The sequence below is a fragment of the Vigna unguiculata genome, chromosome 11 (genome assembly GCF_004118075.2).
Source record: "Vigna unguiculata cultivar IT97K-499-35 chromosome 11, ASM411807v1, whole genome shotgun sequence".
NCBI classification, from domain to species: Eukaryota; Viridiplantae; Streptophyta; class Magnoliopsida; order Fabales; family Fabaceae; genus Vigna; species Vigna unguiculata.
Genome location: NC_040289.1, coordinates 9,207,366 through 9,223,679, shown reverse-complemented (window position 1 = coordinate 9,223,679; position 16,314 = coordinate 9,207,366). Strand labels below are relative to the sequence as shown.

The 16,314-nt window shown below is 30.6% G+C and overlaps 1 protein-coding gene across 1 annotated transcript; it reads right to left on the bottom strand.

Moving 5' to 3' along the window:
• Nucleotides 1–13,639: 13,639 nt before the first annotated feature.
• LOC114170643 (protein trichome birefringence-like 2) lies at nucleotides 13,640–15,965 on the bottom strand. Its single transcript, XM_028056166.1, has 4 exons — nucleotides 15,293–15,965; nucleotides 14,538–14,637; nucleotides 14,244–14,318; nucleotides 13,640–14,155 (listed from the first exon to the last, which is right to left on the bottom strand). Exons 1-4 carry the CDS (start codon nucleotides 15,463–15,465, stop codon nucleotides 14,147–14,149), a joined length of 357 nt encoding a protein of 118 aa, XP_027911967.1. The 5' UTR covers nucleotides 15,466–15,965; the 3' UTR covers nucleotides 13,640–14,146.
• Between the last annotated feature and the right edge of the window lie 349 nt (nucleotides 15,966–16,314).

Below are 16,314 nucleotides of genomic sequence, written 5' to 3'. Positions count from 1 at the left end.
GAAATAATACTTTACTAATCTATTGTCAGCAACAAGTGCTAAGTATAATACAAATAATTGCTAACTTGGGTGGTCTGTTTTGCACATTGATCAAACCTCATACCAAACCATAATAAAGGTTTACTTTAATGTTTTTTAGTATGGATGAAATTAGCTTCATTTATGAACATGTTTAATTAAAAGAAGACGAAGAACTAAATGAATCCATTGGCATAACTATGTGCTTACTCATTAGTAAATAATTGCAAACCCAGGTTATGTCATTTGCACATATGTAGTCCATGTTAAAAAGACATGACCATGGAGCATTTTCACTTGGAAGGTTAATTACTACAATTTAAAGCTTTAGTTTCCAAGTAGTTGAAGTGACCTTAACTTCATTGTCGTAGTTCTTGAATTTTAATGATAGCAAATGCCTTACTAACCCATAGTCAACACCAACTATTGAGTACAATACAAATAACTGCTAACTCGGGTTGTCTATTTTGCACATTGATCGAATTGTCATACCAAACCATAGTAAGAGTTTACTATAACTGTTTTTAGTATGGATAAAATTACCTTCATTTATGAACATGGTTAATTAAAAGAAGACGAAGAACTAAATGAATCCATTAACATAACTATGTGCTTAGTCATAAGTAAATAAGTGCAAACCCAAGTCATATCATTTGCACATAACTAGTCCATGTGAAGAAAACTTGACCAGGGAGCATTTCTACCTTGATGGTTAATTACTACTATCTAAAGCTTAATTTTCCAAGTATTTTAATTGACATTAACTTTATTGTTGTAGTCCTTCAATTGAAATGACAGGAAATACACTAGTTGCTAACTAGAATAAAAATAAGTGGTAACCCATTTTATTTATTGTGCACATTCATAAAATTGATACCAGATTTCAAAGATTTAAAATAATTGTACAAAGGGTTCATAGTTAATTCATTATAGGTTAGCATTTATTTGTGTGTTTTGTTTTTTTATACTTCTTTTTATAATTTCATGAATGGAAATAATTGAGTGATGACTATTTCTCAACAGCCATTTCCAAGTAAGTGTACTAGTACGTAGTAGTATCAACAAGTGTCGTATTCACAAGGATTAACAAGTATATTGGTAGTTTTATTTTTACGTTTTTAGTTTGTGATAAAAGTGCAAGTAAATATAGATAATAGTAATTAGATAGACTGAGTGAAGTAGGGGCTTTGAATTGATTTCATATCATTTGGGTGAAGTACCATCTTGTTTACTTACTATGCAAATCATTCAATGTCCTAGGAGTATTCTTTCTATGTAGATTTAGGTTCATTCCTAATACACTAGAACCTAAGGACTTCAAAGCTAGTGTGATTCCTCAACTCCTGGTAAAATGAATCCTTGCTTTAATATGAAGGAATCTCTCCTCCAACATCCCTTCTGGCTACTAAAATAAGCACCAATATAGGTATGATTATTTGATTGGACCACAGTTTGAGACCGGTTTCCCAAATTAATCCAAACCAATTAAATAAATGAATGATCAAGTCATCATTAAGCATAAATCAAACCACAAACAATTGAATTAAAGCAAAGATAAATACCCAAGAAGTAGAAGTTAATAGAATCAGAATCGATTACATCAAACTTGGACACGAGGGAGTTCAACTACTCATAGAATATTACAATGCAATTCCAACAACATCTACACATAACATTCACTAAGATCATCTCCTTTGTGCCTCATAGACCTTATTCTATCATACTACTACATTTTTGGACCTCCACTCAATGCATATAATGAAGATGAAAGGTCTTTATTTATTGAAATTTTTGGGTGGTGCTCAACCTAATTTTTGGTGCTCAGCCACAGGGGTTATTTCACAAGTGGGTTTTCTTCTCAACTCAGCCCCTTGTCTTGGTGCTAGCATGTGGCCTTTCCTTCTTGGAAGGATTTTCTTGGCTGCTAAGCCTTATGGGTTTGGACTCTAGGTTTCCTTGTAAAGAGGGTTTCCTCATGAGGCTCAACTCCATTTATTGTGCTTAACTAGAAAGTCATAATATGTTGTTCTGTCTTTTCTACTTCCATGACTCAGTTCAAGTACTGTGGCTCAGCTGCATACTTGATATTTTCTTTTATATTCACTGCAAAACACAAAATATCATTATAATTCATAAAACATAAATTCTAAATCCTTCATTTTGTTTCTTAAGCTAAAGGAGGTTTGTTTTATACACAAATAGAACCATTTGATACATGATAAGTGTCAATTTCAAATGGAAAATTTACTTATTCTTGACACTTATTATTGATGTTAAATACTATGTAGTTACCTCAATTGAAGGAGCACTTAATTCTACAACATAATTTGTTACTTGGTTAACAAAGTCCACAAAATGAAGTTTTTTCCTTGCATGTACAACATGGTCATTAACACATACAATTATAAGGGTAACCAACACCCTATGTTCCTCTATTGGAGGACACTCCTCGCTGAAAACATGGCAATTTGTTGGATTGATCAACCATCCTCTTCATCATTTCGTCAATGGTATTCTCCATGATTGTGTCCTCATCACTATTGTCCTCAATGGTCTCCTCATTGGTCTCTTGATTTGGCTCCACATTGTTGTCAACATTGGTCTTCACCTTGACGTCTACATTGGTCTCCACATTGGCCTCCACATTGGTCTCCACATATGCTTTCACACCTAACTTCAATCGCACAATGAGAAGGGAAGCTTTAACTTCTTCATTAATATGAGTAGTTATGTCATGTTTTAAGACCTACATATTTTCCATGACATATGGTTGTGTTAAAGTATAACAATGATTCAAACCACAAAAAATAAATACGATGTTATACCAATAGCATACCTTTACAATATTCCATATTGTAATGTTCATGTACCAAGTGTGTGGATTGGGCATAAAAGTGACAATATTTTTCAATAATATAGCATAAAAGTCTGACTCATCAATGTCAGGTGCCTCTTAGGGTTCCATTTTTTCTAGCTACCTTTGGTTCTTTGGTTCATACAAATAAAGAAGGTAATCATAGTCATTCGACAACGTAAAAGAAAATGAATTGCATGTTGAATTAAACCTATGAAGCTTCGTATAAGAGTCCTACCTTGTGGGATAAATGTCAAGTGATTATTGGTCACATCAAGTTTTCCCCCCAAAAGTTGTCTCCTATTACATTGGATGATACACGTTCACTCTATCACCCACCATATAGACAATAGCCATTGAATACCTCCTACCACCCTATATGAGGTTTTTCAATGTATGCTATACGAAAAGTGTGCACATCCGCTAAAGCTTTCAATGTTGCATTTATCTTCAAGTAGTGTGATGAACATCCATTGGCGAGGTAGAAGGAGAAGTTAATGCTTTCACTTACTACTAGGTACACCCACATTTTATGGACACATTGCACACTCACAGTCCACAAACAAATTAATGAAATTTGGGGTTTTGAATATCAAATAGGTCTTTTCAGTAACCACATATGTTTGCCAATGGATTCATTTTGTTCTTGTCCTTTTAATTTAACATGTTCATCAATGAAGGTAATTTCATCCATACTAAAAAATATTAGACTTAAGACTCAGTGTGCTTTGGTAAGAGGTTTAATTCCATGTGCAAAACTTATATATTGGGTTAATAGTTATTTGTATTATACTTAACGCATGTTGTTGATAGTGGATCAATAAAGTATCATTTCTATTCAAGGACTACAAAAATGAAGTTAATATCACTTAAAATAGTTCATAACTTAAGTTGTAAACTACAATCATTATAACCCAACAGGTGAAAATGCTCCCTGGTCATCTTTTCTTAAGACAAACTTCTTATGTGCAGATCATATAAGCTATGTTTGCATTTTGTTTTTTTACTTTTGAGTAAGCACATAGGTTTGCTAATGGATTGATTTAGTTGTTCGTATTCTTTTAATTTAACATGTTGTTAAATTGACAAATTGCACAATCATGGCCCATAAACAAATTATTGAAATTTGGGTTTTTCAATATCAAATATTAAGGTTGTTCGTCAAACTTATAACATTTCAAATCCTTTATATAAAACTACATTGATTAAATTGAAAATTTTTCCTTATGATGTTGTATATTTTCAAGTAGATGAAAAACTTAGAAGAGATCAACGTAATAAGATTGAATGACATTTCTTTACTAAATGAAGATGTGGGTATTGGTACTTGTGATCATGAGGTTAGTGTTGGCACAACCAATGTTGATATGCAGTGTGACGAAGTTCCTTGTCCCACTGTTGGAATGTACTTTGATAATGTAGCTGAAGTGAAGAGATTTTATAGAAAGCATGTTGTGAAATCTTGTTTTGGGGTCAGAATATGAACATAAAAAAAAAGACAATGAGAACCACTTGAGTTATTTAAAATTAGTTTGTTCTCAGGAAGGAAAATATGTTTCATCAATCTCATCGAAAATGAAGACACACCCCGCTTAAAGAAAGGATGTCCCACATCTATCACAATGATTAAAAAGCAACAAACATGGATGATAACCCTTGTAGTACGTGAACATAATCATGACATTAGTCTTACTAAGTCAAGCTTAATCCAGGGAAATAAAAGGTTGAATTAGCAATTCAAGAGAACCCTTTAGCTTAATGATGAAACAAGTGTTTGTTTAAATAAGAGTTTTAGATCATTAGTATGTGATGTTAGGGGTTTTGAAAACTTAGAATTTGTGGAGCGAGACGCGAGGAACTATACTAGTCAACAAAGGTGTACCTTTGGTAAGGATGGCAATGGGCAAGCATTGTTGGAGCACTTCTCACGAATGATATAATTGAACAAATATTTCTTGAATGAAATTGACTCAGATTCATATATTCGAATAACTAATGTCTTTTAGGTCGATACTAGGAGTTGAGCAACTTGTGTTGATTTTGAGGATGTTGGGTCATTCAATACGACATATCTAACCAATAAGTAGAACATGCCTTTTACACCTTTTGTGGGTGTTAAATATCATGGACAATAAATCCTATTGGGGTGTAGGCTGTTATCTTTAGAAGATACTAAAAAAAGTTGTATGGATTTTTCGTTCTTAGTTGAGATTCATGCGCAATAGGGTTTGAGGAGGCATTATCATTGACCAATGCAAAGCCATGAAAAATGCAATTGGTATTGTCTTCCCCAACACCCAACATCTATGGTGCCTTTGGCACATTAAGAAGAAAGCACCAGAAAAATTACTTAGGTTTTCGAAATTCAAGGATATTAAGCATGATTTGAAGCTTTTGGCATACGAGTCATCTTCTGCTTCTGATTTTGAGTGTGGCTGGGCAAACTTCATAGCCAATTTTCAATTGCAAAGTAATGAATGACTTTATACTCTTTTTGAAGAAAGACACATATGCCTACCATGTTCTTTAAAAAGTGCAAATCAAATACTCTAGGTTAACACTTATCAAATTTTAACCTACCACATAATAATGATAATGGATTCATTTAGATTCTGGGTGTGTTTTAAACACAACTTGTGTGAAACTAATAATGAATGAAATCATAACTCAATGAATAGAATGTTGTAAACATTAAAAGGGATAAAAAAGTGCCCTACCAACAAAATTGGAAACACAACAAGGTTAAAATCATCCCAGTATATTGAACATATAGGACGATTCCAATTTGCCATAAAACTGTTGTCATTGAACTACAAATGTTACATATAAATATTCCATGTTAATATATTTACTTCCTATAAGTAAAATATAAATGAACTTCATTCTCATGTTTGGAAAACAAAAGTGTTGAATCATATTTATGAACATTAATATCGTTATGAATGTTTTTAGGGTCAAGAACCTGTTCACAAATATAGCCCTATCGAAATTGTGGAAGCTCTTCCTGTCATGAACAAATAATGTGTTAATAAAAGGTACTACACACCATTTACATGAAAATCCTATGTAATATTGGGTAAAGTTTTTGTAATAACACAATGTAAAGAGGCATGCTTTTCCAATAAACTACAAACCTATTCACTTTAGGTTTATAGGTTACTAAATGAATTAGCCATTGAAAATGATCACTACTTATGTATTATTAACATAGAATTGTAATGTGAATATCAGTAAGCACATAATACTAATATTAGATTCATTTAGTTCCTGTATGTGTTTTAATTTAAGAAGATCATGAATGACGCAAATTTCATTAATACTACAAAATATTTACCAAGTGTTGACCTAATTTTAATGAATTCCCATGTGGAACCCATGGATGAAGAACTTCTCTTGTCAATGGACAACTTATATTCAACTCCTTTCCCACGTTCAAGCACCATCTAAAAGGTGTGACATCAACCTTAGAACGATGTGTGGGTGTCAATACATTATTAACTTCAACAATGTATTTTGTTTGACATTGATGTTCAGTTCTAACCTACAATACCATGAAACACATAAACACCAATTCAAAATAAGGTACAATACATGACACAAAAAACAAATTCATTACTACAACGTTAACATTGGCTAACCTCTTTGTCCACTGATGATTTATGTTTACTGATCTTCTTCTCCACCTTTTCCACTGATGAATTCCGTTTATGTTTACCACTCATTGCAATGAAAAATAATCAACTCAACTCTTCACACTTCACGAAAACAACAAGGACGCAATGGAGAAAAAAAAACATATTTACATTCAATGGCATAATTTGATTTAGAGGCATCCACAAAAGGGCCAACAAGGACCAAAAAACAAAAACAAATTCAGCCCTGTAGTGACTTAGTTAACTGAGTTAATTGAAGAATAAATGTCAATGGCATCATTTTAAGGGTTTGAAGAACAAAAAAAATAAATAAAATAGTTACTTAACCATATCCTTTACCCTACATTTGAAACGAAAAATCAACCCTACATTGAAGAGGGTTTTGAAGAACAAAAAGGGTTGAAGACGATGAAAACATGTTGAAAACAAAGAAGAGAGGTTGAAGACGATGAAGAGATTCAAAGAAAGTGCTTGCGCTTTCAGCCTCCCGCTTTCTTCAAAGAAACAACTCAAATCCTTTGTGCCTCCCGCTTACCACCATGGAAATTTGAAAAAATAAAAAATGAATTACATAATTAGTAGTCACGTTAGGTTGTAAACAAAGTTGTCAAAAACTAGTTGTTATAATATCATTTTCAATTATTTTATCGTGTAGTGATTCGTGCACATTAAGACACATGACTACATATTTTTCCAACACCAATACGCGAAAATTAATTTTTATTTTTGTTATGAAAAGAGTGATAGTAAACCCTGAAGTACAGTGGTCAACAATACAACAAATAGGTTTTGAAGTCATATCTAAGATTTTAGAAAAATTTAATTTATTAAAATAACAAAAATTATTAGTTAATTTTAAATTATAAATTTTAAAATAAGTACAACGATTAAACAAGTTATATAGTTTAGTTAGGTAGAGTAGTTGGATAACATATGACACATATTGTGTTTAACTTTCACTAGCAATGCTTTATTTTAGACATTTTTAAAATTAAATTTGGAAGATTAATGAATTTGGACTTGTTTCTTTGGACTTTAAGAAGAGCAATGATTGTGAAATAAGGCTTGTGGTATTGATTAGGGTTTTTATTAGTGCTGAAACTTTGGGGTAAGTTATATTTTCTGAGACAGTGTCATTTAGATGTCGATAAAATAAAAGAGAGAAAAATAATGAGTTTTTGAAAGATTAAGCGTAGAACCAGTTAGCAAAACAGTAAAGTATGAAGTGTTAAAGTTGAATTAACAATCTAGGTAAGGAAAACTAATTTGTGTTTATCTTTATTTGTTTATGTTTTTACAAGAGGAGGATGAAAAAGAAAAAAAGTGTGATTAATGTCACTTTCTAGGCCACTGAAAATAGTGAAAGTGAGCTTTCTTCTCAATTAATTGTACACATAAATACATGCATATACAAGATAGGCTTACTATAAACTCAAACTTGAATTCGTTGAAACTATCTAAATAAGAATGCAGAAGATGAAATCAACATATATCCAATCTTTTCTCGAACCACCGTTGTAGTTAGTGACGAACCTAAGATCCTAAGTGAGTGGAGCAATTAGAAATGATTTGGATCTCAATCCAGTAATCTTTTAAAGTAAAAGTAAAGAATTAAGGGTAACAAAATTAAAGGGGGCAAATATATAAGATCGGGTAGCGAACTAATTTTTTTTTCTTCAGATATTAAGTAATAATTTTAACAAAATCAGGGGGTGCGCTTGTCTATCCTTAAGTACACATAGGTCCGCCACCGGTTATAATTTACACAATCATTGGCAAACCAAAGAAGGTATGTCACAATAGTCTGGCAATAGCGATATGTGGTGCCTTCTGTTGTGTTTTACAGTTTCAAATTTAACTTTCTAGTAAAAGACTAACGGTCCATTATATTTGTGTGTTCACCTCATTCAAATTTTTTTCCTACTAAATATTTCACTCACTTTGGCAAAAGATAGTCTAAGTAAGAAAAATAATTGGGATGTCATGTGAGGGTTATTACAGATTATGGTTCGTGACATTAGAAAATCCAAAACCTCATTTTCAATGAAGTTAACAGGTAATATATTAAGTTTGATAAACATTATTTTTTTCTCTTATATTTTTTGTATTGTAATTGGTTTTAGTTTCTCTGCCACAAGTTTAAAGTGAGCCATGTAAATTAAATGTCCTGTATTGATATTTGGAAGCTTTTGGTCTTCTTTAATACCTTGAATATCTGAAACTTCATTCAATGAAATGTAGCAAAGTAGAAAGAAGTAAATAACTTTTCCAATTCAATGAACATTTAATAATACATCACTTGAAAATTTTGTGATCTTTGAGAGGTATGTCAGTAATAAGGTCCAGTTTTTAATTACATTATTTGGTTGCACTTGTATAATATAATGGTTATGAAGAAATCGTGCAACGAATGATTAACTTTTGGACAAAAACAAAGAGGGGGTGAATTGGTTTTAATATTAAAATTTTCTCTGAAATTTTACCATTTAATTTAATATTAGTTCTTTTAAATGCAATGGTAGATACAATAAAGAGATAGGGAACAAGATTTGACACAAGTATTTATACTGATTCAAAACAAAAGATCCTACATCCAGTTGTTAATCTCTTTAAAACAAAGAGATTAACTCAATCAATAATAATAACAAACTACAATCAAATAATCCAGATAATAGGGAAAAGAAAACACCTCTGTTGAGGAGACAAGAGATGAAAGTAACTTTCTCTAAATCACACAGAGACCTTGACCTAGTTTTCCTAGCAACAACAACAACACTCAATCTTCTAGAAACCCTCTTAGAAAAAGTTATCGTTCTACCCACACTAGGTTTTTCAAAGCACTTTTAAGAACACTCAAATAACTTCTTTGCAAACACAACAATAAGACTCTGGCTCTCAAAAAGGAAAATTCGAAGTTGAACTGCAGTTCTTTAAATAGGGGTTTCGAAAATTAGGTTAAAAAACTGAACAGACATGTTCCAATTGCCAAAGATAATCGATTATCACTTATGATAATCGATTATTCCAGTAGGTTTTCTGAAAACAAGATTTGAACAGAATAATTGATTATTCTGGGAGATAATCGATTATTCTAGTATGTTTTCGAAAAATAAAAGTTTGCACAAATAATCGATTATCATTAGTGATAATCGATTATCATTGTGGATTTTCCAAAAATGAGAGAACCTAGAAAGATGAAATTTATATTGCTGATTTTAATTTAATTAAAATTATTTTACAACAACGGTTAACTTATTTTACAAGATAAATTTTAACATTTAAAAGCTTGTCTTCAATCTTGCTTGGTCATTATTCAAAATCTCTAGGCTTTCTTCTTTTGCCAACAGGTTATGGTTGAAATACACTTTAAATTTGTCATTCTTAAGTGTTAAATACATTATTTTTTCTAATGCATAGATGTAATTTTCACATGTGATAAGGGATTCATCTTCATCAACTAAAATTCTTGTGTGATGGATGTGCATAGGCTTCCTTTTCTTTCTTGCTTGACACAATATTTCATCAACATATTTAATATACTTTATCAGTACCATCAATGGAATGAAAAAAACTGTAATGCAAAACAAAATTAAAGAATCACTATAGAGAGCAAGAAATTTACATTTAAGTTTCACATGTTAATAAAAGAAATTAAAATATATCTTAGTGTGCACTGATAAGTGTCAAGAATAAGTAAATTTTTCATCTGAAATATATACATATCATGTATCAAATGGTGTTATTTGTGTATAAAACAAATCTCCTTAGCTTAAGATATAGAATGAGGTATTTAGAATTTGAGTTTTATGAATTATAATGATATTTTGTTGTTTTGTAATGAATATAAAAGTAAATATCAAGTATGCAATTAAGCCATAGTACTGGAGCTGAGCCATGGAAGAAGAAAAAACAAGACAACATCTTTTGACTTTCTAGTTGAGCACAATAAATGGAGCTAAGCCTCATGAGGAAACCCTCTTAATAAGGAAACCTGAAGCCTAAATCCATGAGACTAAACAACCAAGAAAACCCTTCCAAGAAGGAAAGGCCACGTGCTAAGCACTAGGACAAAGGGCTAAGTTGAGAAGGAAACCCACTTATGACGTAACCTCTATGGTTGATCACCAAAAATTGGGCTGAGCACTGCCCAAAAATTTCTATAAACAAAGACCTAGGGTCTTCATTAGAGGCATTGAGCAGAGGCTGAAAAACGTAGCAGTAGTATGGAATATAATATGTGAGGCACGAGAGAGGTGCTTTTAGTGTAAATCTTATGTGTAGATTTTGCGGGGAATTATAATATTCTATGAGTAGTTGAACTCCCTCATGTCCAAATTTGATATAATCAATCCTGATTCTATATATTCCTACTTCTTGGATATTTATCTTTGCTTTCATTCAATTTTTTGTGGTTTGATTTATGCTTAATGATGACTTGATCACTCATTTATTTAACTGGTTTAGATTGAGTTGGAAAACTAGTCTCAAACTATGGTCTAATCAAATCATCATACATGTACTAGTGCTTATTTAAGTAGCCAAAGGGGATGCTAGAGGAAAGAGTCCAACACATTAAAGCAAGGATTCATTCTACTAGGAGTTGAGGAATCACATTAGGTTTGAAGTCCTTAGTTCTAGTGTATCAAGGATGAACCTAAATCTACATAAAAAGAGTACTCCCAGGACATTGAATGATTTGCATAATTAGTAGACAAGATGGTAGTGGTGTAGTAGAAGAAGATGAGATGAAATCAATTCATGGCCCCTACTCCACTCAATCTATCTAATAACTACTATCTATTTTTATTTACACTCTTTATCACAAACTAAAAACTTAAAAATCAAACTACCAATATACTTGCTAAATCCTTGTGGATATGACACTTGTTAATACTACTACGTACCAGTACACTTGTTGAGAAATGGTTGTTGAGAAACAATCACCATGCACCAAAATAAGCATCACAAAAATGACAATTGCAAACTCCAGAGAATCCAAAACACAATGCAAGTTGAACATCATTCAATGAAATGTAGGAAAGTAGAAATGAGTAAATAATTTTTCAATTTCAAAGAATAAGAAGAATTTGTTTAACAATAAGTAAACTAAAGTATTATAATGTAAATCACACAAATTAGCCGTAGAACGTACATCATCAATCAATACACATGTGATGTGTATTAGAAAAATAACTTAATTAAGGATTTATTTTATAAATATTATCAAATAAACATTATGATGCACGAATATGATACATGTATAAAATATAACATGTATCCAATATGTAGATACATTTATTTTAAAAATAATAAGATACGTTACGTGATATATGCATATTGAAAAGTGTACAATAATTCTTAAAAATACGATAAATATATGATTGTTATCGTGTGAATCCAAATTAAAATCATATGTACTAAAGTTATCAACATAAAAATTATAAATTATTGTCATCATAAAAATACTACTATTTTATAAATTAGGTACTCATTGATAAATATCCGCAAAATATCCTACAATATCAGAAACAAATGTGTCAGACACGCATACATAAACTAAATTATCGATGCTTCACAAAATAAGACTATATTTATATGTAAGTTTGACGGTAAGGCTAATAAAATAAAAAAAGGTAAATTATTATTTTTCAAATTTTTTTGCAATAATTTAATTCAACTTTTTTATATTTTGCACAAATATGAACTCTCTTTATTTTTATTTACATAAATTATGATATAATTAAAAATATATCTACTTTAATTCATAAACATGATACTTTTTTATTAAAAATTATTATATAATTTAAATTATATGCTATAAATAATATATACACTATTTGAAAATACAAATATATATATATATATATATATATATATATATATATATATATATATATATATATATATATATATATATATATAGTTTAGTCTTCTCTCATTGAACTTCCGAAACACACTTCTCTCACAAATCTTAATACAACTTAATATTTTTTTATCATTTTATTTTATTTTATTAATATTTTTATAAGGAATAAAATAAAAAATCATAAATATAGTTAAAATAGAATAATTAAGTAATAAAATAATTTAAGTTGAAATACGGATTAAAAATGTTTAGTAATTGATTTAATGTTATATATTTAGTCTAAAACTAATTTGATGTTATAGATTTAAATTATTTGATATGATGGGACAAAAATATAATATAAATGAAACATATTCCAAAAAAATAAGTAATTAAATAATTTATAATCTATAATCTATAATATTTCAAGAACACAAATATAAATTTTTGTCGCATGTCAGAAAATTTTGAAAAAAAATTAAAAATGAAAAAAAAGAAACTTTGCCATAAATATGCATAAATTATTTAAGTCTCATTTATACAATTCAAATAAAATATTTAAAATTACCCCTTATTATAATAACTTTTATACGTTATTTTTATGTTATTTATTACTATTAAATCAATTTAAAAAATTAAATTATTTATTAGAAATAAAAGTTGAATTATTTATTATAGATAATATATGATGACTTTTATATAAAATTATTTATTGGGTTAAATATTTCTTTGGTCAATGAACTTTGTCGCAAAATTAAAATTCATCACTGTCTGAAACTTTAATACGATTTGATTCACAAACTTTAAAGATGAATGAGTATATTTCTTTAAATCCAATCACTACTAAAGATTTTAATTTTAGCGTCAGTTGAATGTGTGGTTTAGTGGCCCTTAAAACCGCCACTATTTTTATTTCCGCCAGTTAACCAACTGCCACAGAATTTAGCACCACAAAAGTACCATGGTGTCGGTTTAATATAACCGCCGGAATAACCGCCATTAAAAATATTAAAGTCGGTTATAACCACCACTAAATTAATTTAAAGAAAAAGTTATCCGATATTTAGTGGCGGTTATAACTGCCAGCAAAATCAATTTATTTTAAAAAAAGTAATATATAGCGGCAGTTATAACTGCTAGCAAAATTATATATATATATATATATATATATATATATATATATATATATTTGTTTTAAAATCAACTAATATTTAGAGGCAGTTATAACCGCCGGCAAATCATAACTTTTTTAAGAAAAAAAAACTCGTTTACTATTTAACAAAAATCACGAATTTTGAGTTGTGGACAGAACTGCCATCCAATAAGGTGTTTTTAAGCTTCAAGTCTTGATCACATATTTGTTGCAGAAGAAAAAAATTAGAAAGAAAATAACCACAAAGGAAACTAAAAACTAACTGCCATCCGAAATGACTCATTCACAATATAATTATTCTATTCACCTTGGAATGACAGTAGCTAATTCCTGAAATAAGCTGCTAGAAGCAATATCGAGCCTAGAAAACTAAGAGATAACCAGAATGAAAATAAAACAATTGAATTTCCAAACACTCAGTTGCCAACAATGAAGCAAGGGAAGGGAGAATAAGTAGTTTCATGCTTATGATGAGTATAGAAGTGGAAAAAGAATTGGTGGATAAATGAAAAGAGAGAAAGCGAACAAACCTCATCTTCATTGAATCTTCTAGCACTACAAATCCTCTCAAAGAGCTCTCCACCACTTGCATACTCCATAACAATACCCAGATGTGTGGAAGTTTAACCCCCCTGCAAAGTTGAAATCACATTTAAATAACCTAAACATGATACAAATAGTACTCTCACTAAGATCATATCATTTGTCCAGACTACATACCTCCTTGAATCGAATAATATTGTGCTGGCGAAGACTTCTATGGTTTATGATTTCCCTGGCAACATTCTCATCAATCTAGAAAACACACATCAATAAACTCTATAATTTCTACAAATGCATTGGTTTCATCAACTTTATTTTGCATCTCCTGCAGTAAATTTTGCAGTTTTTCCATCTCCCGTGTATTGGATTCTTCTAGGTTGCTCTATAGGATCCCAAATAATTTTCTTTAAGGATGTCCTATGCTGAAATTGATCTTCCAAAATTTATGTATGTGCAAAGCGTATATCTCACCCTTAAACTTTTCTCTAGTCGAAGACGCCAAGTGAGTTCCTCCACTCCTTTTTTCAAGTTTCTCCTTAGTCTTTTTAAGTGCACCAGTTTCTCTTGCAGCCTAGCAAATGGACACAAATGTTTAGTCAAAGAGAAAGAAAGATATCAAACAATTAGGAATAATAAAGTGAGGTTTGTGGCTTGGTGTTACTTTAACGTTAAAATATAGTCATACAGAAGCAACTTAATTGGTTTCATTTTATAATTCATTAAACTACCAAAAAGAAAGTTGGACTTGAATGATTCATTGTTGATTGAACTGAGTTAAAGAGTAAATAAGTGGACAAACTAAATTATTGGAATCTTGACTTTAACTATCTCTGAATAAAGGAAAAAGCAAGAACGAGGTGGAAAATAACAAATGAAAAGAGAAACAAAAAACAAAAGTGTGGCTCATTAATTATTTTCACTTAATTTTTTCTGTTTTGATTCTTTTGATATTTTTATTTTTAGACCAAATGTTTTTATTTTTATTCTGTTTTTAACTTCCATTGTTTTTCCTAATTCCATTCACATAATTTCCCATCAATCTCTTTCTTTCCTAGCAAATGGACCTTAATTTCTAAAATTTGGCAAGCAAGAGAAAGTGAACCAAAGCATAAATAATGTATACATACTGAGCACTAATCAAGATTCTAGGGGGAAATCTTTCAAGCAAAAAAGGCTAATGATATCAAATTTGCAACTTGGTTAACTGATATTAACATTCACAATACCTTTGAGAGAATGCAGAGTAGGGACAACACATGATTACGAGAGATTGAATCACCAATGAAAATGATTTATTTCTCATAAACTTAAGAAGCTTCTTGGGATTGAACTTGGGCAATTCACTTCTTGGACTCCACCTCCAATACAAGTATCCTGAATCAGGACGTCCATTCCTCATACAATTTTGATGAGGTTCGACCACACGACAACTCTCATTAGTGTACACTGGTCCAAATTGGTCTAGTACCCATTCTCGCACAAAAAGATCACATGCTTTTGCATTTACAAATTTAAAATGCCTATTATCATTGGCATTACAAGCTATCAAGATAAGCACTTCACATTCTTCAATTTATTCTAAGATTGTGCTTAGTTAAGAAAAAGAAAAACTTGTTGCTTTAAAGATTTGGTGTTAGAACCGTTGATTTGACTTAAATCCCCATCCTAGATGCAAATCTATAGTCCAAAGTAGAACCCTTATCAGGTGGAAACCAAAACTCAACATCATCCACAAATTGTTAAAACAAGACAGAGAAAAGAAGGAAATTAGATATGGCTTTTAATATTCGCTAAAATATATAAAATGGTTATTTTTCTTTTTCATGATGAGTTTCCTTATATGTAAGTTGCACATACCCGCAAGATTGAGCTTTGACACTCCACACGATTACACGAATATAATCGTCTTTCCTTTCAACTATATGGTGTTGTTGCTTTAATATATAAAAAGGATCGGAACAGGAATTTAACTTACATGGTTGAAAAAGTGCTAATATCTACAACCGAGTTACTCATTGTACCTGATGAGCGCTTCCTCCAAGGACTCGACTTGCCGACCATCGGTGCGTGACAATATCAGAACCATGCTTGAGCATCCATGGTAGCTCTAACCTTCATTACATCATATTCAATGCGTTTTTCCCCTAAACAACAAAAAAAAAGCACGCATATCGATAATAGAATTAGGGTTTATGAGAAGTTGAAGAAGCATCAAAAGAAAATCAAATTTGAATCGAAAAATAATGTA